Here is a 26325-nt window from a genome sequence, read left to right as displayed (position 1 = left end):
AGAGATGGCTGAAAGTCACAAAGTCTATCAGTATAAATGATTATAACCACAAATTAAAGGAGAATAATACATGACTACAGCAACACATGATGAAATGTCATTTGAAAAAAAGTATTCGGGAGGCATTCCTAATGAAGGAAGCTACTTCCATACAACAAAGATCATTTACCTGTGCTGGTCTTTTAACTAAAGTGATGTAGCGAGGTTGGGCCCGTGGCTTGGGGTCATCACCGGCAGAGGAGTTGATTCTTCCCTTTCCTTAGGGAAGAATGAACCTTGAACAGAAGATGAAACAGAACAGGCTTTGGATCCCTTTGGAATGTAACTTGATCTAGATATTTAAAGGAGAAGGTCTCCATAAATTTAAAAGACCAGAAAATGTATTCCACTTTACTTATCTATTTATTTTTTATTTATTTTATTTTATTTTTTTAAAATTTATTTATTTGTTTGTTTGTTTTTGTTTTTTGTTTTTTGGCTGTGTTGGGTCTTCGTTGCTGTGCGCAGGCTTTCCCTAGTTGCGGCTAGCCGGGATACTCTTTGTTGCAGTGTGCGGGATTCTCATTGTCGTGGCTTCTCTTGTTGCAGAGCATGGGCTGTAGGTGCGCAGGCTTCAGTAGTTGTGGCACGTGGGCTCAGTAGTTGTGGCACATGGGCTTAGTTGCTCTATGGCATGTGGGATCTTCCCAGGCCAGGGATCGAACCCATGTTCCCTGCATTGGCAGGTGGATTCTTAACCACTGCACCACCAGGGAAACCCCATATTTACCTATTTATTTTTAAAACCACAAATCAACTAGAAAAAGAATTATGGAGGTGGGTAGAGAGCACAGGATGAGAGTCTGTAAGACTGAGTCCTAACCCTTGCTCCATCAGTTTGATAGATAACTGTGTGACCTTGGTAAGTTACCATACCTCTCTGAGCCTCAGTATTTTCATCTGAAAAATGGAGGCTGGATTGAGGAATAAGCTTAATGATACAAACTTCTATGAAGCAAACCATGAAATGTTATTTGGGGGAACATTCACTTGGCATGGCCCTAGCAAGATCCTCCTGCATACTTTATCAGTTGCACCCCCACGTGGGGTGCTCCGGGGTAAGCAAGAGTCTTACACGTGCATATTAATTGAGTCCTGCAATGCAGATTTCTTCTCGGATCCAAGTTAATGCAAAAAAGAAGGAAGAGGACATTCGAGAGATTAACACATCCCTTATAATCACCGAAATAGGCTGCTGTTATAAGGGCCATTTAATAAAATGTAAGAAGCCCTTTTCTAAGAGGGAAGAGATAGGCCAGGATGGAAGTCAAGTGCAGCTGTTTGAGCCTCTGCCAGTGGCCTGATCTCACCAGAAAACCAAAGTTAAAAAACAACAAACTTCCAGATTCAGCGATCTCAGATTAACACTGCCTCCCCCTGCTGTTTCCTCCACCCTCACGTCCTTTCTTTCCCTTTATCCCCAGCTCAGGCACCTGGGTCGTGGTGCTTTTCCGTGTGGTTGGGATGTCAGCCGGCAGCCCTGGCGACTAGAGCTCTGGGAGGCGGCAGCTACCTCTCGGGTTTAGCATTACGTCATCCCTTCTAGACCCAAATTTATCTCGGCTGCACACAGACCCGCAGCTCTGAGCTGCTGCTGACTCGAGGAGAGCTTACGCATGAAGTTAGGCAAGGCTGACTCACTGGGCAGAAGAAAAGGTTTTCTGTTGCTCTTCACGTTTCTGGGCTCCGAGGGGAGAGGCGAGGAGGAGGCTGCGGTTGTCATTTTGGGGTGGGGGATGGAAAGATGTACAACTGTTAACAGTTCTTACTTAGGACCTCAGGACTTACCCTCCCCTGTTCCCACCCTTAAAGATAATTGCGGAAAACAGTGCCCTGCACAGTATACACTTTGCAGTTTCAGGGAAGTTCTCTTAAGCACCAGGTGTCACTAAGACAGTGACTTCAGACTTGCACCTTAACCTCGTGGCCCCTTCCCCTCTATTCATCTTTCCTGTCTGCAGAAACGATATAACACAGACCAGCCTCCTGCATTGTTCATGGATCTGCAGTAAATCATTTGAAAATTTACATTGAGTAAACAGTGCAGGGAGAGGACCCCTCGGAACGGAGAGCTTTGCCGTGTTCTTCCAGAAGGCAGACTGTCCCCATCCAGGCTGTTCGTTACAGGGCTGGGGGACTCTGGAGGACTTTTTCCATCTTCAAAAGAGACTCCCCTGAGTGAGATACTTTAGGGGGAGGACAGAAGAATCAGAAACTATGGGTAAGATTCCAGGTTCTTTTGTCAGTAGACTTTGGAAGCCTTGCTTTTCCTCAGTTTCCCTATTTGTAGTGCAGATTGGATTCATCTGCAAAAGAAAGGCCATGTCTGCCTCTGGGCTTCCCCAGGCTGGGCTGGCGCGGAGGGATGGTTTGTGGGTAGCATCACTCTCCCAAGGCTAGAGCCCCAGGCTTTGTGCTCTAGGAGGCCCTTGTGGCCAATGTCCATGCAAGAACTCTGGGAGTCAGCCGGAGCAGGTCATTTGCTGTTAGAAGAGGCTGGATATTTCCGTACGGAAACCAGTTCTTAACACTGCCCACCATCACCATCACCTTTTCTCTTCTTCAACATATGCAGGTGGCCTTTTGGTGATTCTCGCACTACTTTGCATCTCCTCATCTCCCTCTTGGCCATGGCTTTAAAAGAAGGGTTGGTAAATTCATCTGGAGGTCAACTGTGAAAGGCCAGGCATGTGCTGCAAGCATCCTGCTTTCTCTTAATAGCCTGCTAGGGCTTATGATGTATGGATTTAAACCCATCTTGAACACATGTGTATTTTCAGTTTGTACTTTTTTCCTTGACTGCGTGTCACATGGTTTACCTCCCATTGGGTAGACTTTTGTTATAAAGCTACCTCTTTTAAGTTCCTGGGGTAGCCCTTGGCAATTTGTGATCTGAAGTGGTAGAAACTTTCAACTTTATTAGAAACTTTCAACCTTATTTTTATTTCTACCCTCAACTTACAGATGTTCTGAGTGAACAGGTATTTTCTTTTAAATAATTCCATTCTTCCCCTATCCAACGTGTCCCTTGTTGAATGCGGAGGGTGGTTGTTACCAACACCCAATGGGAAAGCCCAGATCTGAAGTGACCTAGCCAACAGCTGAAAAAGCACAGTTCCTGTTTCAAAGCTTTTACAAAAAAAAAAATCTCCTGTGGCTTGTGAACATCTCTCATTTTGGGTCTCCCTGCATTTGATAGAACATCTATTTGGTTCTTAAATGCGGTGCCAAGTGTAATATTTAATAAGGCTGGTAGAATTTTGCAGATTTTGACCTCATTGGAAATCTTGTTCACTTTGGGAAAAAAAAGGAGGGAAGCATATTAAAATGCAGCATTAAGCCCATGACATTTTTGAGAGTAACGTTTTCATTCTGAGATGGTTATTTTCTGCAGTAGCCACTGGAATGACCACAGGAAGTTCTCCCCTCACCAAGAGCTTCCTGTTATTCTGGATGTCCACCAGCAGGTTAAAATAATCAGGGTGGGGAAAAGTTATGGATGTTTACGCAGTTCCCAGCTTGCTCCTAGAGCTTTCAACAGTTATGACCCTCTTGCCTTTCTTCGCCCTGGACCACAGCTTCTCATTCAGGGGTGATTTTCTGCCCCAAGAGACATTTGGCAATGTCTGGAGACATTTTTGGTAGTCACACCTGAGTCGGTGGTGTGCTCCTGGCATCTAGTGGGTAGAGGCCAGGGATGCTGCTGAATATCCTACAATGCACAGGTCTCCAACCCCACCCCCAGTTAGGAATTATTCTCTCAAAATATCAATAATGCTGAGGTTGAGAAACTCTGGTCTAGACTTTGAGGACCTGGAAAGACGGTGGTGGTGAGGGAAGCCATTGGCAGTTTTTTAATGTGGTCCTGCTCTCTTTAGCCTCTGCTTTCAGTTCCTGCTCTGTGGAGGAGAGCGTGAGAGGAAATGATCATCATAGCTTCCATTTATTGAGTGACATGTACTAAGTGCTGGAATTATTTAATCTTCACAATTAGCCCTACTGACTACACACTCCTTGAGAGCAAGGTCCATCTCTGTTTATCTCATTACCATACACATTATGTCTAGTACAGTGCCTGACACATGGCAGGCCCTCAATGCTTGGATAAATAGAGTAATTATATCTGATATAGATGTGAGGAAAATGAGGCCTGAAGAGTCCACACAACTAGTGTTAAGTAGCAGAGTCAGAATTTGAACTGAGCCTCATGTGACTCCAGCACCAAACCACTGAATTGTATCCCTCACTTGCAGCACCAAAGAGGTTTTCTAGCTTCTAAAATCTCGAGGTTTTCTAGCCTTTTCTCCTCCTGAGGGAGGGGAAAGGAGTTTTAAAAAATAAGATAAAAAAAAACCCAAAACACTACCTCTCCGTGAAAACTGAGGTGGAAGAAGGGCCTTATGGGAGCCCTCTCTGGCTCTGATAGGATCACCCCTTGCTCCTGAACAGGGATTTTTGGCTTTTCAAGTATTTATTCTGCACATGGGGCAACCAAGGCACACAAGTTACAGGAGACAGTAGTAGTAGATAGAAAACTGGAACGTGGCACTGTGGATCAAGCATGCTTCAGCTCCTAGGCGCCCGCCGGGAGTCATTGAGAAAAGGGCTCCCAGAGAGCAGACTCACAGTTCGCTCAAATCCTTCCCTCCGCGAAGCAAAGCCCAGAGAGCTTCTTAGTCTTTGCGTCTAGGAGGTACAAGTCGAGCGGGACTACATCTCCCGGCGGCCATTGCGGAATTTGGCAAGGCGCAGGCGCACTGAAGCGGCGTGCGTACTACGACTCCCGGCGTGCAGTGGGCGGGGCGGGACTACATTTCCCAGGAGGCAGAGGAAGGGGCGGGAGGGGGCGGGCCGCGGCGCTGCTCCCGCCCCTCCCCCGTGCTCGCGCGGAGAGGTAAACAAACTCCGCGCCGGCTGTCTGCTGAGCCGCGGGGGCGGCGGGGCGGCTGGGAGCGCGCGGAGCCGCGGCGGGGCTAGCCCGCCCGCCGCCGCACATGTCCCGGGGCGGTGCCGGATTGTAGCCGCCTGAGGCGCCTCCTGTCGGCCGGGGAAGGGAGCGCGGAGAGGCCCCTGTCGCCGCCCGCGGTGCCCATGGAGCAGGTGCGGATGATCAACGTGCAGCGCCTGCTGGAGGCGGCCGAGTTTTTGGAGCGCCGCGACCGAGGTAACGGCTGGACGCCGTCGCCTCCTCCACCGCCTGAGCCCGCGCACTCCAGCTCCGCTCAGGGAGTGCGGTGCGGCGGGTGAGGGGTGCGTGTGTGAGGAGGTTGAGTGTGTGAAGAGGGGGTGCGTGTGTGTGAGGCGGGGGGGTGCGTGTGTGAGGAGGGGGTGCGTGTGTGAGGAGGGGGGTCCGTGTATGAGGGGGGTGCGTGTGTGAGGAGGGGTGCGAGTGTAAGGAGGGGGTTGCGTGTGTGAGGGGGTGCGTGTGTGAGGAGGGGGTGCTTGTGAGCAGGGGTTGCGTGTGTGAAGGGGGTGCGTGTGTGAAGGGGTGCGTGTGTGAAGAGGGGGTTGTGTGTGTGAGGGGGGTGCGTGTGTGAGGAGGGGGCTGCGTGTGTGCGTGTGTGGGGGTTGCGTGTGTGAGGAGGGGTGCGAGTGTAAGGAGGGGGGTGCGTGTGTGAGGGGGTTGCGTGTGTGAGGGTGTGTGTGTGAGGAGGGGGTGCGTGTGTGAGGGGGTGCATGTGTGAGGGGGTTGCGTGTGTGAGGAGAGGGTTGCGTGTGTGAGGGGGGTGCGTGTGTGAGGAGGGGGTGCTTGTGAGCAGGGGTTGCGTGTGTGAGGGGGTGCATGTGTGAGGGGGTTGCGTGTGTGAGGAGAGGGTTGCGTGTGTGAGGGGGGTGCGTGTGTGAGGGGGTGCGTGTGTGAGGAGGGGCTGCGTATGTGAGGGGGTGCGTGTGTGAGGAGGGGGCTGCGTGTGTGAGGGGGGTGCGTGTGTGAGGAGGGGGCTGCGTGTGTGAGGGGGTGCGTGTGTGAGGAGGGGGCTGCGTGTGTGAGGTGGGTGCGTGTGTGAGGTGGGTGCGTGTGTGAGGAGGGGGCTGCGTGTGTGAGGGGGCTGCGTGTGTGAGGGGGTGCGTGTGTGAGGGGGTGCGTGTGTGAGGAGGGGGGTGCGTGTGTGAGGGGGTGCGTGTGTGAGGAGGGGGTGCGTGTGTGAGGGGGTGCGTGTGTGAGGAGGGGTGCGTGTGTGAGGGGGTGCGTGTGTGAGGAGGGGGTTGCGTGTGTGAGGGGGTGCGTGTGTGAGGAGGGGGTGCGTGTGTGAGGGGGTGCGTGTGTGAGGAGGGGTGCGTGTGTGGGGAGGGGTGAGTGTGTGAGGAGGGGTGAGTGTGTGAGGGTGTGCGTGTGAGAGAGGGTGGGCATGTGAGTGGAGAGGTGCATGAGGCAGCAGGTATGTGAGGGGAGGAGTACCACTGGTGCCTGCGTGAGGGGGCACATGTGGGTGTGTGTATGTTAATGAAGGGGAGGAGACTGTCACCTGGGGGAGATGGAGAGAGGGGTCAGGCTGGACCTGGGAGCTGCCCTGAGTGGAGGTGGACCAGAGGAGAGGGAAGGAGGGTGTTGAGAATGGAGGTGATCTGAGGACCTGGGAGGAAAGAGGATGCAAAGAACTGGAGGAAAGGGCTGGGAGCAGTGCAGGTAGGGGTGGAGGAGACAAGGCTGAGAGCAAAGAAAGGGAACGCCTGCTGAAGAGCAGGGCGGAGGACAGACACTCGTGGCCAAGGGACCTCTTCGAATCTGAAGTGCGATGCGATGGAATCCCCTTAGGAATGGAGACTAAGGGAGATGTAGAGAGATTGGGGTATGAAGAGTACAGCCCCTGGAAATTGTGTTGAGAGAAAGTGTCCTCCTAAGACTAAGTGATTGAATTATTTGAAGTACACAAAAACGTGGGGCTTAGAGAGACACCTTCTAGAAGGGGGATAGTTAAAGGAAAAGGGATTTTGAGGCAAGTGAAATAATTTAGGTGAATGGTAATTGGTCTCAGAAATGAGGGTGTTTGAGTCAAGAATTCTTGGAGAAGAGGATTTTGGAGAGGAGGGAGAAGTTCCTTGGTTTAGAGGAGGTGTTGGTACACCTTCCTGGGGTGAGTTGGGTCTGTATATGTCACAGGATTGATGACCAGGCAAGGACTGGGAATTTTATCTTCCAACCAGAAAGAGTGGAAAAAATTTATCTCTTTTTCTTCTCTTGTTTTCAGCAACCTGTTACTGCAAGGACTTGAGATCTGTAGATCCATGAATTTGGGTATATTCCTCTTATCATATCTTTTTTTCTTGCCGTTTCTTTAGAGTGTGAACATGGCTACGCCTCAGCGTTCCCCTCCATGCCGAGCCCCCGGCTGCAGCATTCAAAGCCCCCACGGAGGTTGAGCCGGGCACAGAAACACAGCAGCGGGAGCAGCAACACCAGCACTGCCAACAGGTAGCAAGCTGGGGAGGTTTAAAAAGGGCAGTTGGAGGGAGGGAGCACATACTCAGGCAGAAGTGCTGGCCCAACTGACCTCAGTTCTCTAATACCAAGTCTAGAGCAACACTGAACAGCCAAATGGAAACAGCCTTTCCCACCATCCCTCGGGATTTGGCCCTTTTAAAATAATAAAGTCTCGGAATCATAACCTACCTTTGTGTAGAAGGGAAGAAATAGAATCTGGAAAGACAACGAAAGACGTTCTTGCTGGGGATTATTAAGTGGAGATGTCTGTGACTGAGAGCGATAGTAAGTTCAGAGACCTGGCAGCATGTGTCCATGCATGCAGCCCCATGCTAAATGCAATCTCGGGCCAGCTTTAAACTTGGACGATCCAAAAATTTTTTTAAATCAGAAATAGCTCAGGCAGGATATAAAACAGAATCAAGGGTTTTGTCAAAGGAATAAAAATATTTAGGTAGAGTAGGAAGTTAGTGGGCACAGTCTATTTTTTTGTTTGTTTAAGGATGATAAGATTGAATTGGGAACTTTTAAAGCAAAAAAAAAAAAAAAAAAAAGAAAGAAGGTGCTTATTCTTCAATCAAAACAGAAACTTAGAAAATGCTTACTTGGCTGTACTCAGACATAGTTGACTTATATTTTTTTGAAAATTTTTGGTAGTGTCTGGCTGTCTCTTCAGTGTTTTTGTTCTAGAGGGTCAGTGAATTCTAAAGATTCATCTCATGTGAAGTTTTCAAAAGTCCAGTCTTAAAAGAAAGTCAAAATCAACAGATGCTTGCCTTTTCCATTGATAAAAGGAATTAAATGAGATCTTTTTTTCCAAAGTTTGGTCTAGAGAATGTAAGCATTCATTTTGGAGGGACACAGAACAATCTCTGGGTAACTAAGTTTGCCTGAAGACTTTGGAGAGCTCCAGACAGGAAATTGAGTAACACTTGGGGAGGTGGATTGGGGAGGGAGCAGGAGTAGGGGCTCTAACTCATTGATGCAGAAAACCTGAGGTTCCTGTATATAACAGAGCTCAAAATGTTGGATCGTCCCACTCTGGATTACTGAGGCACATCACTAGGATTCACTCTTCTTTCTTTGACTTATCTTTAAAGCTGTGTTTCCTTTATGGCTTCTTTTCTTCATTAAGACTATTCTGTGTATTTTAAACAATTTTTAAAATTATAACAATAATTAGCCATAAGTGTAATATGCTGTATTTATGTTTATGTGTGGATCTAGAGGGTTTGTTGTGGTATGGTAGGTTTGGGATGAAAATACGTAGTGTGATATGCAGCATTAAACAGAAAGCACACATAAATTTTCTTGCCCCTCACAGTTTCTCTGGTTAAGGGATCATCAATTAAAACCTGTATTCAGGAATTTATAAGTTTTCCAATCCATGTGTAGATTAAAAAAAAAATTTTTTTAACTTCGAGACATGGGAGAAATACCAGGTAGGAAACCAAACGTGGATTCTGCCATGCTGCAAGTATTTATTGTTTCCTACTTTCTAGAAATCAAGTATATGATCTCATTACATTTTTTCTCTGTCCTTTACTGTCGTCATAGTAAGTTGAGGGATGAACTACATACTCACCAAGGTCCCACCTTCCCCTGAAGTTCTGTGACACTGATTTATTGATAGTTTTAGAGATCAGTTACTATATTGGTTATTCAGTACACCACCCCATCATTGCAAATGTGACATTTTTACTAACAACTCAAGGATTATAGAGGTATGAATAAGATGTGTATTTCTAGATTTTACCAGTTATGTTACAGGTCATTAATGTCTTTGTCATCTGTTGACTTATACTTTGCTTAGCTTGGGGTTTTGACTAAGTGATGTTTCTCTTTCATGCTAGTGTTCTTGTCAGGATTCTACTATTGTGTGTGGGACCACATTGCTAATTACTGTGTATTTTAGCACAGCATGTCAGAAAATTTGTAACACTACAAGTATGCCATGTTGTTCTTAGTACCCAAGGGAAAATAATTACATGTACAGTTGGACCACCTAAGACTAAGTAAAGTAATTTTTCATGGGAATATAAATAGTAAGAAAGAAAGAAGAAGAGAGAGAGAAAGAAAAAGAGATTTTAGGATATGTTATCTCAAGGTCCACCCATGTGTGGGATTTAGGGTGGGGCCTTTAGATAAGAACTAGTATGTTAAAGTGGAACACTAGAAATTATTTCTCCTTACCATTTAAGATTTCTGCTTCATGGAGTAGGGAACCAGGGATCAAATTCTAATACTGGGGTACTTGGGAGATAGTGTTGTTGTTTCATTTGTAAGGGAGCACTGTAGACTCCCTGTTAACTTTAAGTCTATTACTGGATTTAATAAAGATTTTATTATACTGGTTGCATAAAGCAGAAAGAAAGAAAACTTGTAAAAATTTTCATTTATTAGTCATCTGAAACAAGGAAAGGAATAGAGTTGATGAGTATATGCGTCTTATTTTCCTGATCAAAAAGCTACCTATATGGAGGTTGCTGTTCTTATGCGTCTTGAACATTGATCTCTTGTATGTCATAAAGTGACATTTGTTCCCTGACATTGTAGCATCCTTAAGATATAATGTTGGTTGACTTTTCCCCCCTAATATTCTCAGATATAATATGATATTCCTGATATAAAATGTTACTTTATAAATTTATGCTGAGAGTTGGCTCATAATATTATAAATTCCTATTCCTCCTTTCTCCCAAGCCTTGAAACCGTACTTTCATAGAAGTAAAAAGGAGAGAAAATGCGTGATGTAATGTGAGTTTAAAAGCATGTACCTTGAAAATCCCAGTAATTTTATCATTTGGAATCCTTTACCAATTAGGAGGTGGGATCTGTAATACATAATTATTTTTTAAATTCATGGTTGACTTTAGTCTTGGTTCATGGCCTTCTGGCACACTTCCAAAAATCACCCTTGCTGAGATGTTACTGCTATTAGAGAACTGGCTGCAATTGCTATCTGGCTTATTGAGTAGTATAAGATAAGTTCAAATTCCCAGCTTCTTTACTGTTTGGTCTCACAACTGAAAAATAGTAAGATCTGTCATCTTTAAAACTCTACTGACACTACTCTACATGGCTTTAGCGTAACATTGATTTCCTCCTAAATATCTCTTGAACCTGCCTTTTCTCTTAGCTTCGTTGCTACGCTCCTAATCCAAGATACTATCACTCCTCACCTGGACAGCTGTCGCGACCTCCTAACTGGTATCCCTGCAACCACTCTTGTCCCAAATACAATTCTGATGAATTATATTGGCTAGCCTTCCTTCAATTGCTTCAATATACCATGTTTCCTCCTACCTCAGGGTCTTTGCACATACTCTGTTCTCTTCTGAGAATCATTTTTCTTCCCCATGTTATCTCTATCTAATTACACTCTTACTTCAGCTCAATAATAACTTCTTCAGGGAAGCCTTTTCCGCATCTGCCAAACTAGAACAGGTATTCACATACCTCATGGCATCCCTACTTTTCCTTCACTGTTTATCACAGTCTGTAGAAATACAGTTATCTGATTGATAAATTCATGTCTCATTTATTGGACTAAAAACTCCATGAAGGCAAGGATTGAATCTCTTCTGCTTAAAGATTTATCCCCAGTACCCATCACAGTGCTCTGTACACAGTAGATGTTTTTGAAGAATGGAAGGTTTTCAAACTCCAAGTAGACTGTCCTAAATTGGAACTGAGTTTTTCTTTTGTGCCAAGTATTATATTAGACTCTGTAAGTAGAAATAATGGAAGAATGTGCAACTCCTGCTTTGGCAAACTCTGATTACTTTGTGTTCTGAAGGGTATTAATGATAATACATCTGGAAAGGAAAACAATATATAGTATTTGAAGAATAAAAATCTTCAGATTGCCAGTTCTTTTAAACAAGTATGTTATAGTAGACTACAGAATGCTACAATTAATTTTAAAGACTACTATTGTCATCCTGTGTCATGAGAATTCAGTGATAGCAGAACTCATATATGCAAAGAACCATAAGTCTGTCAAACATTGGCAGTAAATATTCGTATGAGCTTGTAACATGCATATAGTAATTGTATTATTTTAAGGTGATGTACAAAGTAGTAAGTACAGGCATACCTCATTTTCTTGCACTTCCCTCTATTGTGCGTCACAGACATTGTGTTTTTTACAATTGAAGGTTTGTGGCAACCCTGCATTGTCAAGTGATGGTAAGCATTTCTTAACAATAAAATGTTTTTGAATTGAGGTATGTACTTTTTTTTTTTTAGACATAATACTATTGCACATTTAATAGACTATATTAGGGACTTCCCTGGTGGTCCAGTGGTAAAGAATCCGCCTTCCAATGCAGGGGACACGGGTTCGATCTCTGGTTGGGGAACTAAGATCCCACATGCCGTGGGGCAACTAAGCCCGCGTTCCACAACTACTGAGCTCACGCGCTTCCACTAGAGAGCCTGCATGCTGCAAACTACAGAGCCCACGCACCCTGGAGCCCGAGCGCCACAACTAGAGAGAGAGAAAAATAAAAAACAGCACGTCACAACTAGAGAGAAGACTGCGTGCTGAAACGATAGATCTCGCATACCTCAACAAAGATCTGGTGTGCGGCAACTAAGACCCAATGCAGCCAAAAAAAAAAAAAAAAGACTGTAGTATAATGTAAACATAACTTTTATGTGCACTGAGAAACCAAAAAATTTGTATGACTCACTTTATTGAGATATTCGCTTTATTGCAGTGGTCTGGAACCAAACCCATGATGTCTCCAAGGTATACCTATACCAATTTACGGTTGAATTTAAAGTTGATGAAAAATGTCTTACTTTTTTCAGCTGCAGTATTTCAGTACTATGTGCTAAGATTGACGACATAAAAAACAAAACAAAACAACTTTCCTTTTGCTTGTAAGGCTTTAGTTTAACTTTTCTTAAACTACAGAATGATGAAATGTTTTAGTCTTATTTTAGAGGGAATGATGTTATATTTTCAGCTTTATATCCTTTTTGTCGGTCTTCTTCATGGATTATTAGGGGGGTTTTTGTTTTGTTTTGCAGGAGCGGGGTGAATTCTTTTTCTAGTATAGTTGTAGAGGTTTTTTTCCCCCCCTAGTGGAAGTAATTTGAGACATATCTTCGGTTTTTATTCTTAAACATGTACTTATTTGTTCACAGAATAATAGAATGAAGCCTTATTTTTATTTTTGTGAAATTTCTTATTAGTCTATATTTTTCAATTTTTCTATATTAAATAACTAGTTGCTGAGTCTTTGTCCAGTAGAGAACTCCCAAAGTTTCAGGACAAAAGTGGAAATTAGTAGCAGTTATACTCTTAATGATATTAGTGTTGTTCTTCAAGTACTTTCCAAATGTTGAGTGATGTGATCTGATGTGTTCTGTGATATTCTGTCTTTCACTAAAACCAAGTTTAAATGAAAAATTCTCAAGAATTATTTATATACCTCAACAAACTCAGATTTTCCATTAAATGCTTCATTGAAGCATAAGTTTGCTGTTGTTGGATTTCTTAAGAATATATCCCCCTGTGGAAGTATCATTTGAAGGAGACTTGCATGATCATGGCTTGTAAGTTGGTAGGACAACTCCTTCTGTTCCTATTTGATGAGAGGCCTTTCGCCAGAATATTTATGTGATACTGTAATATAGGTCACAAATCATAGAAAGGGAATTCAGGATTTCATCTGGTACAGCTCTCTGCTTTATGAAGGTAAGATATTATCATATATTTTATGGTTAAAGCTCATGTGGCCTAGAGACGCTTAAAGGATTTTTGTCCAAGCCTTATAGCTATAAGTGATGGTTAAGTTTAATATCAGGCCAGATTTTAAGCAGTATATGCATAATTCTAACCAGGCAGGAATGTTAACCTGAAGAAAGCTTTCTCTTCTATTTTGTTCCTTACAAATTAAACAGCATTGCCTCCTTTTGGATATATTGTAGCATGATTCTTTGTCATTTCTTAAGTGAAGACAGTTTCCCCAATACTAATCTAATCAAAGAGGTTTTGTGGTGTGGTTTGACAAAATATGTATCCAGATCTCATTTCTGTTCAATAGTGCTAATGTAATTTAAGTATGCATATTTTTTTTAGATTGTTTTCATTTTCATTTTGGCTTCTGACATTTTAAAACACTGGCAGATTTTTCTTCCCTGTGTGTGTGTGTGTGTGTGTGTGTGTGTGTGTGTGTGTGTGTATACATATGTATACAGTCTTCGTTATCATCTAACACATGTTCTCAAGTAAACATATAAATACATTATTTCAAACTATGATGAGCTTAATAGAGAAAAATAGAGGATCCTGTGAAGGCCATAATAGAGGACCTAATCAAATTTGAAAGATGAAAGAAGGCATCTCAGGGTTGTGAACCTTTGCAATCCTGCTTTCACTTATCCTGAATATTTTTTCAAGTTCATACATGTCTGTTAAGTCATTTTTAATTACAGCATGATATTCTACTTCATGTGAGCACCAGAATTTGTTAAGCCAACCATCTGTTAATGACGTTTTTAAAATTATTTATTTATCTGGCTGCATTGGGTCTTAGTTGTGGCACGCGGGCTCTTTCGTTGTGGTGGGCGCACTCTTTGTTGCAGCACACAGGCTTCTCTCTAGTTGTGGCCCGTGGGCTCCAGAGCGTGCAGGCTCAGTAGTTGTGGCACGCAGGCTTGGTTGCCCTGTGGCATGTGGGATCTTAGTTCCCTGACTAGGGATCGAATCCCTGTTCCCTGCATTGGAGGGCAGATTCTTAACCACTGGACCATCAGGGAAGTCCCTGTTAATGACATTTAAAATGTTAATTTTACATTACTTTTTCATGCCATGCAGGGCTACTATGAACATCTTTGTACAAATACTTTTGTGCATTTGTCCACTTAGATCCTTAGGATAAACATGAAGAATTAGAATTGTTGGATCAAAGGGTAGAATCCATCTTCAATAACACCTTGCATTTAATTTGCTACTTGTGTGCAAAGCCCTTTAACATACATTATTATTTCTTTTGAATTTCAGAACATTTCTGTGAGGTGAAGTGGAATTTATTTATTTTTTTGATAAGGAAACTGGACTGGTATGCACAGTACAACTAGAAGATGAGAGAAATCCCTGCAATTTGTTTCTCTGGAATCAGCAAACAGTCCTAGTAATAATCTACTTAAAAACTAAGACTCAGTGACTATAACCTGAAATTTATGTGTTTTACTGTTCTCCTTTTCTGCTCTGGGAAATGCCTGAAACGTGTGGTCTGCACCTGCTGTTTTAATGCCTTATCACCAGAGTTCTTTTTTACCCTTTGCAATTTGCTTCCTTATTTGCTAGCTATTGAAACTGCGCTCTTAAAATAATTTGTAATCAAATTTATTGAACTTACATTATATATATAGAACTATTGCTGTACATGCTTCCCTACCATAGAGGAGCTTGTGGTATATTTGGAAAGATAGTGTATATAGTAAAAATGATAAATAATACAAATCAGCAAGATGTTATAGACAGGGCCATTTTTATTTATGTTGGATGATGGTACAGAGAGTAAATAGCTTAAATTTATAGAAAAAGGTTATTATGGAAATGCTATAGATTCACAATATATACTTGTTCATTGATTAAATTTAATGTGCATTCAAGGAGACATAGGGATTCCACAACATAGTATTAGAGAGAAATTCCTTATGTTTTAAGTAATGAATTTCTTATAAGAGAAAATATTTGGTTTAGTAGATAATTTTGTTATTAATGTTACTGCATACATTTCAGGGGAAAGTGTTAAGGATTTTATTTTTATTTAGTTTTATGACATTGGATAAAAGGGTTTCCATGTGGTATTTATTTCCTTGTCTTTATCATGGGAAATATTTTTGCTAGTCTTTTGAGAACACTATGTAAATACCATTTGTGGAGGCCACATGACAAGAGCTTTGAAGCCATTTGAAACAAGCATTTTTAAATTATAGAAGAATATAATTTTAGTCTTTAGTCAGTCATGTATTTTGATAAAGCAACTGATTTTCCTTTACTCTTATTTTGATTAATTAGACAGGGCAATTTAGGATTCTTTTTGAGGAACTATAAAGAACCTTTCCTCTCATGTAATAAAAGAGACTTGAGAGTAAAATGTGGTAAGTTTGCCTTGGTATTAGAAGTAAATTTTCAGGTTTTTAATTTCGATCACCATAGTCCTGTGTGATAGTATATATCCTCTATAGGAACAACAGAACAAAAGTGATCTTTAGTCTCCACAAAAACTCTGGATAATGTATTGTCATTAATACTTAGTCTGTTGGATGGCTTTTTGTAGTCTTTGTTGGTAACAGTAAATGCACATGAGTTACAATTTAAAATTTAGATTTCTAGGCCTGGCTCTTAAGGTTTGGTGTACTTACTTTTATCATTTTAACATGTTACCCAATCAGTTGTCCTTTGGAAGGCAGGTTACGTTCCTGGAAATAGCACTATTAGTCAAAAAGAAGTATTTGAATCTCATTTTTGTATAGAATCATTGTTTATTGCTGGGTGGGGGCAGGTTACCAAAAGCTCAGAGTCTAATATTTTAATGGAATTTATCACAAACACCATATTTAATCCACTGACTGTTTAAAGAAACAACACGATTTATTTGTATAAAATTTAAACATGCTTATGTAGAAATTAGTTTAAAAGAATTACATGGTGGTTATCTAACACTGTAAGAATATAGTGCCATAGTGTATGGTATACAGTTGCAATTTTCTTAGTAAGTCCTGCGTTATTTTTTGCTATTTTTGTTATTTTTACTTTTTGCAAAAATTGGATGATGGAATGTGAGCCACATGAGGGAAGAGACTTCGACATTTTAGAGTACTTATATTCCCAGTGTAGGCACTCAATAAATCCTTACTAAGTAAATGAATGGCTGAATACTTTGAGCATGATTATGTAGACCTGAAGGTACTTTTTTTTTTTTAAAGAAGATGTTGGGGGTAGGAGTTTATTAATTAATTTATTTATTTTTGTTCTGTTGGGTCTTCGTTTCTGTGCGAGGGCTTCCTCTAGTTGTGGCAAGCGGGGGCCACTCTTCATCGCGGTGCGCGGGCCTCTCACTATCGCGGCCTCTCTTTTTGCGGAGCACAGGCTCCAGACGCACAGGCTCAGTAGTTGTGGCTCATGGGCCTAGTTGCTCCGCGGCATGTGCGATCCTCCCAGACCAGGGCTCAAACCCGTGTCCCCTGCATTAGCAGGCAGATTCTCAACCACTGTGCCACCAGGGAAGCCCTGAAGGTACTTTTTAATGAAATGTTGGTATAGTTTTGAGAAGACTTTTAGAGAAACTTAGGCTTAATTGATTGTTTTGTACAAAACTGATCTAGGGATGTTTAATATCTTTATTCTCATCATCAGGTTATTTGTAGCAGGTAAACTCATTGGAGACAAAGTTGTTTTTGTTTTGTTTTGTTTTAACATTTGAAGTTAAGACCCATATTATCAGAAATAGCTGAGTAACGTGTTTCTTCTTTTAACAAACATTTTAAGTATCAGTAGGAATTTAATATTAATTTATTAAGTATCAGTATGTGCTTCATACTGTTGGCCACAAATGTGAAAAATCATTTTAGTGGTAAAGTGTAACAAGTGTGAGGCACTGTCCTGTAAGATGAAGGTCTCTTATTCTACAGGAGTCCACAGGAAGACTTGAACATGCATGGTCATGGCATTATTCGTAATCACCAAAAGCTGGAAGCAATTGAAATGTCCATCAGCTAGTGAATGGATAAACAAAATATAGTATATTGTACAATGGAATACTACCCAGCAATGAAAAAGAAAAAATACTCATACATATGACAAAATGGATGAACCACAAAAAACTTATGTAAACAAAGTCAGATACATAAGAGTACATATTGCATAATTCCATTATATGAAATTTATAAGGCAAAACTATAGAGATAGAAAGCAGATAAGCGGTGGGTGAGGAGTCGGAGTGCAGATTGACTGAAAATGGACATGAGGGGACTTTTGGGGTGATAGAAGTGTTCTAAAAGTGGAATGTGGTAATGCTTACACAAATACGTAAATTTACAAAAGCTCATTGGATTGTACACTTAAAATGGGTGAATTTTATAGTATGTATCAATAAAGCTTAAAAAAAGATTGCCTGTCTTATTTATTGCAGTAAGATAATGAACATATGACAAATGCTAAAACAAACTAAAGGTAGAATGAATGAATGAATATTAAGCAATGTTTCCTTTATTTTTTTCTTCCAGTTTTTTTGAGATATAATTGACATACAGCGCTATATAAATTTAAGGTGTATAGCATAATGACTTACATAGATCATGAAGTTATTATCACAATAAGTTTAGGGAACATCTATCATCTCATACAGATACAAAATAAAAGAAAAAGAAAAAATTTTTTTCCTTGTGATGAGAATTCTTAGTATTTACTGTCTTAACAACTTTCATGTATTACAAACAGCAGTGTTAATATATTAATCATGTTGTACATTACATCCCTGGTGCTTATTTATCTGATAACTGGAAATTTAAACACTTTGACTGCTTTCATCCAATTACCCCTCCCGTCACCCCCGGCCTCTGATAACCACAAATCTGATCTCTTTTTCTATGAGTTTGATTGTTTTTGAAGTATAACTGACCAACAACGCTATGTTAGTTCCCAGCGTACAACATAGTGATTTGTTATTTCTATTCATTACAAAATGATCACCACAGCAGTGATTCCTTTAAAACTTTAAATAAACCAATAAGGAGTAGGGAGTGTAGTCAGTTGGAAGAAGGCACCTCCACTCTCCTGCAGCAACCAGAACAAGGAAAATTCAGCTATCCTGCCAACCTCTCCTCCCTTACTCCCTTTGAGAATCACTTTTCTATGTGATATATTTCCCTTAGACAGGAGGATTTTTTGAAATAGATATATGTATAACATCTGTGTCTGCTTCTAGTACTATAGTGAGGAATGGAGTATAGTAACAATGAAAATTGGGATCTATGGGCTTTCTATTATGAGTAGTGCTATTAATTATGGTACCATTTGGGTTTTTCTTCCCTTCAACAAATATCTACTGAATGTTTATTTCATGCCTGACTCCTTCCTGAAATACTGAATTACAATTTGGAAGTCCAGTGATTTAGGAAATCACTGAATTTTTTTCCATTTTTAAAGATTTTTAGAATGTTGCTCTGTAATAGAATCAAATAATGAAGCAGTCTAGGTAATTAGTGGTTTGTCTTTTTAAATGCCTTGTTTTAACTTTTGAAAATTTGTTTAAGAGCAGTCATTTTAATCTTGAAAATTCTCTGTAGTTCCCAATATTGCTTTTACCTAAGAAGTGATTATTTCACAAATACTGTATAACTTTAGTATGTATTTAGATGCATCTTAATTTCTGGCACTAAGATAAAAGTTAGTTAATACTAAATGGCTTACAAATTAAAATAACATTCCTCTGCCTCATCTATCCCCATCCAATTTCTGCTTCCTAGAGGCTACCACTTGCAGTAATTTAACAGTTTCTTCTACTGTTTGCTTTCATATTTCTAAATTAGGAACTTACCCTGCTTGTTATCTGTTGACTTCCTGTTATGAAGATGAAGATTTGACTGTCTATACTCTTGACTGACAGCAGATTAATCATATGCCAGAAATGAAAAAAAAATTTAAGTAGATGAAAGAACAGATATTCCCCAAAGCGCTTATGTTTTAAAATTATGCACTTTCTAGTAATTTGTATTATTAGTCTTCTAGAATAAGGATTTGATGTTTTAGTCTCATTCCTGAGTACTTTATGGTAGATTAGAGTATTGCCTCAATTGTAGGATGAGGTTTATAACTTAAAAAAAAAGTTTTGATGCAGTGTAATTTCTATACAATAAAATTCCTCAATTTTTAGTGTATGAGTCAGTGACTAGACGTGTATACAGTCATGCAACCCCCAACACAATTATGATACAGAACTTCTTTTTATCTCAAAATATTATTACCTCATGCCTCTATAGTCAGTTTCTTATCTCCACCTTCTGATCTGTTTTGTCACTACAGTTTTGCCATTTCTGGAATTTCATATAAATGGAATCATGTATATACTATTCTGTGTCTGACTTCCTTCACTTAGCATAATGTTGTTTGAAATTCATTCATGTTGTCCTATGAATCAGTAGCTAAGTCCTTTATATTGCTGAGTCCATTGTATGAATATGCCACAGTTTGTTTATTCATTTACCAGTTGATAGACATTAGGTTGTGTGTAGTTTCTAGCTATTATAAGTAAAGATGCTACATACTTTTATGAACAGGTCTTTCTGTAGATATATGTTTTCATTTTTCTTACCTACGTAGGAGTAGAATTCTGGGTCACATAGTAAGTGTGTATATAACTTTATAAAGAAACTACGAAACCATTCTCCAAAGTGGCTGTACCATTTTACATCCTGACTAGCAGTGTAGGGCACTTCCAGTAGCTCCAGATCCTGGATAGCACTTGGTATTGTCAGTCTTTTAAATTTTAGCCATTCTAGTGGGTGTGTCGTAGTATCTCACTGTGTTTTATTTTGCATGTTCCTAGTGATTTTGAATATCTTATTGTGTGTTTGTTTGCCATTGATATATCTTCTTTAGTGAAGGGTCTGTGTCTTTTGCTTTTTATTTTATTTAGTTGTTTTCTTATTGAGTTGTAAGAGTTCTTTGTAAATTCTGGATACAAATTCTTTGTTACATATGTGGTTTACAAATGTTTTCTCCTCAGTGGTTTGCCTTTGTCATCTTCTTAACAGTGTCTTTTGAAAAACAAAACTTTTAAATTTTGATGAAGTCCAGTTTACATGTTTATCTTTCATGGTTCATGCTTCTTTTTTTTTATTTTTTGAATTTCATTTATTTTTTTATACAGCAGGTTCTTATCAGTTATCCATTTTATACCTATTAGTGTATACATGTCAATCTCAATCTCCCAATTCATCCCACCACCACCATCCCCCATGCCACTTTCCCCACTTTGTGTGCATATGTTTGTTCTCTACATCTGTGTCTCTATTTCTGCCCTGAAAACCGGTTCATCTGTACCATTTTTCTAGGTTCCACATATATGCATTAATATATGATATTTGTTTTTCTTCTTCTGACTTACTTCACTCTGTATGACAGTCTTAGATCCATCCACGTCTCTACAAATGACCCAATTTCATTCCTTCTTATGGCTGAGTAATATTCCATTGTATATATATACCACATCTTCTTTATCCATTCATCTGTCAGTGGGCATTTAGGTTGCTTCCATGACCTGGCTATTGTAAATACTGCTGCTGTGAACATTGGGGTGCATGTATCTTTTTGAATTATGGTTTTCTCTAAGTATATGCCCAGTAGTGGGATTGCTGGGTCATATGGTAGTTATATTTTTAGTTTTTTAAGGAACCTCCATACTGTTCTCCATAGTGACTATCAATTTACATTCCCACCAACAGTGCAAGAGGGTTCCCTTTTCTCCACACCCTGTCCAGCATTTGTTGTTTGTAGATTTTCTGATGATGCCCATTGTAACTGGTGTGAGGTGATACCTCATTGTAGTTTTGATTTGCATTTCTCTAATGATTAGTGATGTTGAGCAGGTTTTCATGTGCTTCTTGGCCATCTGTATGTCTTCTTTGGGGAAATGTCTATTTAGGTCTTCTGCCTATTTTTGGATTGCGTTGTTTGTTTTTTTAATATTGAGCTGCATGAGCCATTTGTATATTTTGGAGATTAATCCTTTGTCCATTGATTCATTTGCAACTATTTTCTCCCATTCTGAGAGTTGTCTTTTCATCTTGTTTATAGTTTCCTTTGCTTTGCAAAAGCTTTTAAGTTTCACTAGGTCCAATTTGTTTATTTTTGTTTTTATTTCCATTACTCTAGGAGGTGGATCAAAAAAGGTCTTGCTGTGATTTATGTCAAAGAGTGTTCTTCCTATGTTTTCCTCTAAGAGTTTTATAGTGTCCAGTCTTACATGTAGGTGTCTAATCCATTTTGACTTTATTTTTGTGTATGGTGTTAGAGAGTGTTCTAATTTTATTCTTTTACATGTAGCTGTCCAGTTTTCCCAGCACCACTTATTGAAGATACTGCTTTTTCTCCACTGTATATCCTTGCCTCCTTTGTCATAGATTAGTTGACCATAGGTACGTGGGTTTATCTCTGGGCTTTCTGTCCTGTTCCATTGATCTTTATTTCGGTTGTTGTTCAAGTACCGTATTGTCTTGATAACCGTAGCTTTGTAGTATAGTCTGACGTCAGGGAATCTGATTCCTCCAGCTCCGTTTTCTTCCCTCAAGACTGCTTTGGCTATTCGGGGTCTTTTATGTCTCCATACAAATTTTAAGATTTTTTGTTATAGTTCTGTAAAAAATGCCATTGGTAATTTCATAGGGATTGCATTGAATCTGTGGATTGCTTTGGGTAGTATAGTCATTTTCACAATATTGATTCTTCCAATCCAAGAACATGGTATATCTCTCCATCTGTTTGTATCATCTTTAATTTCTTTCATCAGTGTCTTAGCGTTTTCTGCATACAGGTGTTTTGTCTCCATAGGTAGGTTTATTCCTAGGTGGTTTTTTTTTCGGTACGCGGGCCTCTCAATGTTATGGCCTCTCCCGTTGTGGAGCACAGGCTCCGGATGCACAGGCTCAGTGGCCGTGGCTCACGGGCCTATCCGCTCTGTGGCATGTGGGATCTTCCCAGACCGGAGCATGAACCTGTGTCTCCTGCATCGTCAGGCGGACTCTCAACCACTGCGCCACCAGGGAAGCCCATATTCCTAGGTATTTTATTCTTTTTGTTGCAGTGGTAAATGGGAGTGTTTCCTTAATTTCTCTTTCAGATTTTTCATCATTAGTGTATAGGAATGCAAGAGATTTCTGTGCATTAATTTTGTATCCTGCAACTTTACCAAAGTCATTGATTAGCTCTAGTAGTTTTCTGGTGGCATCTTTAGGATTCTCTATGTATAGCATCATGTCATCTGCAAACAGTGACAGCTTTACTTCTTTTCCAATTTGTATTCCTTTTATTTATTTTTCTTCTCTGATTGCCATGGCTAGGACTTCCAAAACTATGTTGAATAATAGTGGTGAGAGTGGACATCCTTGTCTTGTTCCTGATCTTAGAGGAAATGCTTTCAGTTTTTCACCATTGAGAATGATGTTTGCTGTGAGTTTGTCATATACGGCCTTTATTATGTTGAGGTGGGTTCCCTCTGTGCCCACTTTCTGGAGAGTTTTTTTTATCATGAATGGGTGTTGAATTTTGTCAAAAGCTTTTTCTGCATCTATTGAGGTGATCATATGGTTTTTCTTCTTCAATTTGTTAATATGGTGTATCACATTGATTGATCGGCGTGTATTGAAGAATCCTTGCATCCCTGGGATAAATCCCCCTTGATCATGGTGTATGATCCTTTTAATGTGTTGTTGGATTCTGTTTGCTAGTATTTTGTTGAGGATTTTTCCATCCATATTCATCAGAGATATTGGTCTGTAATTTTCATTTTTTGTAGTATTTTTGTCTGGTTATGGTATCAGGGTGATGGTGGCCTCATAGAATGAGTTGGGAGTGTTCCTTCCTCTGCAATTTTTTGGAAGAGTTTGAGAAGCATGGGCGTTAGCTCTTCTCTGAATGTTTGATAGAATTCACCTGTGAAGCTATCTGGTCCAGGACCTTGTTTGTTGGAAGATTTTTAATCACAGTTTCAATTTCATTACTTGTGATTGGTCTGTTCATATTTTCTGTTTCTTGCTGGTTCAGTCTTGGAAGGTTATACCTTCCTAAGAATTTGTCCATTTCTTCCAGGATGTCCATTTTATTGGCATAGGGTTGCTTGTAGTAGTCTCTTAGGATGCTTTGTATTTTTGCGGTGTCTGGCAACTTGTCCTTTTTCATTTCTAATTTTATTGATTTGAGTCCTCTCCCTCCTTTTCTTGATGAGTCTGGCTAATGGTTTATCAATTTTGTTATCTTCTCAAAGAACCAGCTTTTAATTTTATTGATCTTTGCTATTGTTTTCTTTGTTTCTATTTCATTTATTTCTGCTCTGATCTTTATGATTTCTTTCCTTGTACTAACTTTGGGTTTTGTTTGTTCTTCTTTCTCTAGTTTCTTTAAGTGTAAGATTAGATTGTTTATTTGAGATCTTTCTTGTTTCTTGACATGGGCTTATATTGCTGTAAACTTCCCTCTTAGAACTGCTTTTGCTGCATCCCATCGGTTTTGGATCATAGTGTTTTCGTTGTTAATTTGTTTCTAGGTGTTGTTTGATTTCCTCTTTGATTTCTTCAGTGATCTCTTGGTTATTTAGTAACGTATTGTTTAACCTCCATGTATTTTTTGTGTGTTTTTTCCATTTTTTTCCCTGTAATTGATTTCTAATCTCATAGCATTATGGTCAGAAAAGATGCTTGATATGATTTCAGTTTTCATAAATTTACTGAGGCTTGATTTGTGACCCACGATGTGATCTATCCTGGAGAATGTTCCATGTGCATTTGAGAAGAAAGTGTTATCTGTTTTTGGATGGAATGTCCTATAAATATCAATTAAATCTGTCTGGTCTGTTGTATCATTTAAAGCTTGTGTTTCCTTAGTAATTTTCTGTTTGGATGATCTGTCCATTGGTGTAAAGTGAGGTGTTAAAGTCCCCCACTATTATTGTGTTACTGTCGATTTCCTCTTTTATAGCTGTTAGCAGTTGCCTTATGTATTGAGGTGCTCCTATGTTGGGAGCATATATATTTATAATTGTTATATCTTCCTCTTGGAATGATCCCTTGATCATTATGTAGTGTCCTTCCTTGTCTCTTGTAACTTTCTTTATTTTAAAATCTATTTTATCTGATATGAGTACTGCTACACCAGCTTTCTTTTGATTTCCATTTGCATGGAATATCTTTTTCCATCCCCTGCCTTTCAGTCTGTATGTGTCCCTAGGTCTGAAGTGGGTCTCTTGTAGACAGCATATATACGGGTCTTGTTTTTGTATCCATTCAGCAAGCCTGTGTCTTTTGGTTGGAGCATGTAATCCATTCATGTTGAAGGTAATTATCGATATGTATGTTCCTGTTACCATTTTATTAATTGTTTTGGGTTTATTTTTGTAGGTCCTTTTCTTCTCTTGTGTGTCCCACTTAGAGAAGTTCCTTTAGCATTTGTTGTAAAGCTGATTTTGGTGGTGCTGAATTCTCTTAGCTTTTGCTTGTCTGTAAAGCTTTTGATTTCTCCATCAAATGTGAATGAGATCCTTGCAGGGTAGAGTAATCTTGGTTGTAGGTTCTTCCCTTTCATCACTTTAAGTATATCATGCCACTCCCTTCTTCATAGAGTTTCTGCTGAGAAATCAGCTGTTAACCTTATGGGAGTTCCCTTGTATGTTATTTGTCGTTTTTCCCTTGCTGCTTTCAATAATTTTTCTTTGTCTTTAAATTTTTGCCAGTTTGATTACTGTGTGTCTCAGTGTGTTTCTCCTTGGGTTTATCCTGTATGGGACTCTCTGCACTTCCTGGACTTGGGTGGCTATTTCCTTTCCCATATTAGGGAAGTTTTCGACTATAATCTCTTCAGATATTTTCTCTGGTCCTTTCTCTCTCTGTTCTCCTTCTGGGACCCCGATAATGTGAATGTTGTTATGTTTCATGTTGTCCCAGAGGTCTCTTAGGCTGTCTTCATGTCTTTTCATTCTTTTTTCTTTATTCTGTTCCGCAGCAGTGAATTCCACCATTCTGTCTTCCAGGTCATTTATCCGTTCTTCTGCCTCAGTTTTTCTGCTATTGATTCCTTCTAGTGTATTTTTCATTTCAGTTATTGTATTGTTCATCTCTGTTTGTTTGTTCTTTAATTCTTCTAGGACTTTGTTAAACATTTCTTGCATCTACTTGATCTTTGCCTCCATTCTTTTTCTGAGGTCCTGGATCATCTTCACTATCATTATTCTGAATTCTTTTTCTGGAAGGTTGCCTATCTCCACTTCATTTAGTTGTTTTTCAGGGGTTTTATCTTGTTCCTTCATCTGGTACCTAATCCTCTGCCTTTTCATCTTGTCTGTCTTTCTGTGAATGTGGTTTTTGTTCCACAGGCTGCAGGATTGTAGTTCTTCTTGCTTCTGCTGTCTGCCCTCTGGTGGATGAGGCTATCTAAGAGGCTTGAGCAAGTTTCCTGATGGGAGGGACTGGTGGTGGGTAGAGCTCAATAAAACTTTAATCCACTTTTCTGCTGATGGGTGGCGCTGGGTTCCCTTTCTGTTGGTTGTTTGGCCTGAGGCTACCCAACATTGAAGCCTACCGGGCACTTTGGTGGGGCTAATGGTGAACTCTGGGAGAGCTCCAGGAGTACTTCCCAGAACTTCTGCTGCCAGTGTCCTTGTCCTCATGGTGAGACACAGCCACCCCGTGCCTCTATAGGAGACCCTCCAACACTAGCAGGTAGGTCTGGTTCAGTCTCCTACAGGGTCACTGCTCCTTCCCCTGGGTCCTGATGCACACACTACTTTGTGTGTGCCCTCCAAGAGTGGAGTCTCTGTTTCTCCCAGTCCTGTCAAAGTCCTGCAGTCAAATCCCGCTAGCCTTCAAAGTCTGATTCTCTAGGAATTCCTCCTCCCGTTGCCGGACCCCCAGGCTGGGAAGCCTGACATGGGGCCCAGAACCTTCACTCCAGTGGGTGGCCTTCTGTGGTATAAGTGTTCTCCAATTTGTGAGTCACCCACCCAGCAGTTATGGGATTTGATTTTATTGTGATTGTGCCCCTCCTATCATCTCATTGTGGCTTCTCCTTTGTATTTGGATGTGAGGTATGTTTTTTGGTGAGTTTCAGTGTCTTCCTGTTGATGATTGTTCAG

The 26325-nt window shown here is 40.4% G+C and overlaps 1 protein-coding gene across 4 annotated transcripts in view; it reads left to right on the top strand.

Annotated features, from left to right (window-relative positions):
* The window catches only part of MXI1 (MAX interactor 1, dimerization protein), a 100206-nt gene that overhangs the window by 11789 nt on the left and 62092 nt on the right, over window positions 1-26325 (top strand). For 2 of the 4 annotated variants that reach the window (XM_060034089.1, XM_069541506.1), the window contains exon 2: window positions 7318-7450. In XM_060034089.1, the coding sequence (XP_059890072.1) occupies window positions 7318-7450 (133 nt within the window). The other 2 variants (XM_060034090.1, XM_069541507.1) reach the window with 2 other exon arrangements.

Source organism: Delphinus delphis, chromosome 16 (assembly GCF_949987515.2).
Source record: "Delphinus delphis chromosome 16, mDelDel1.2, whole genome shotgun sequence".
Lineage (NCBI taxonomy): Eukaryota > Metazoa > Chordata > Mammalia > Artiodactyla > Delphinidae > Delphinus > Delphinus delphis.
Note: the sequence above shows the minus strand (reverse complement) of the source record. Positions and strands in the feature narration are given on the sequence as shown.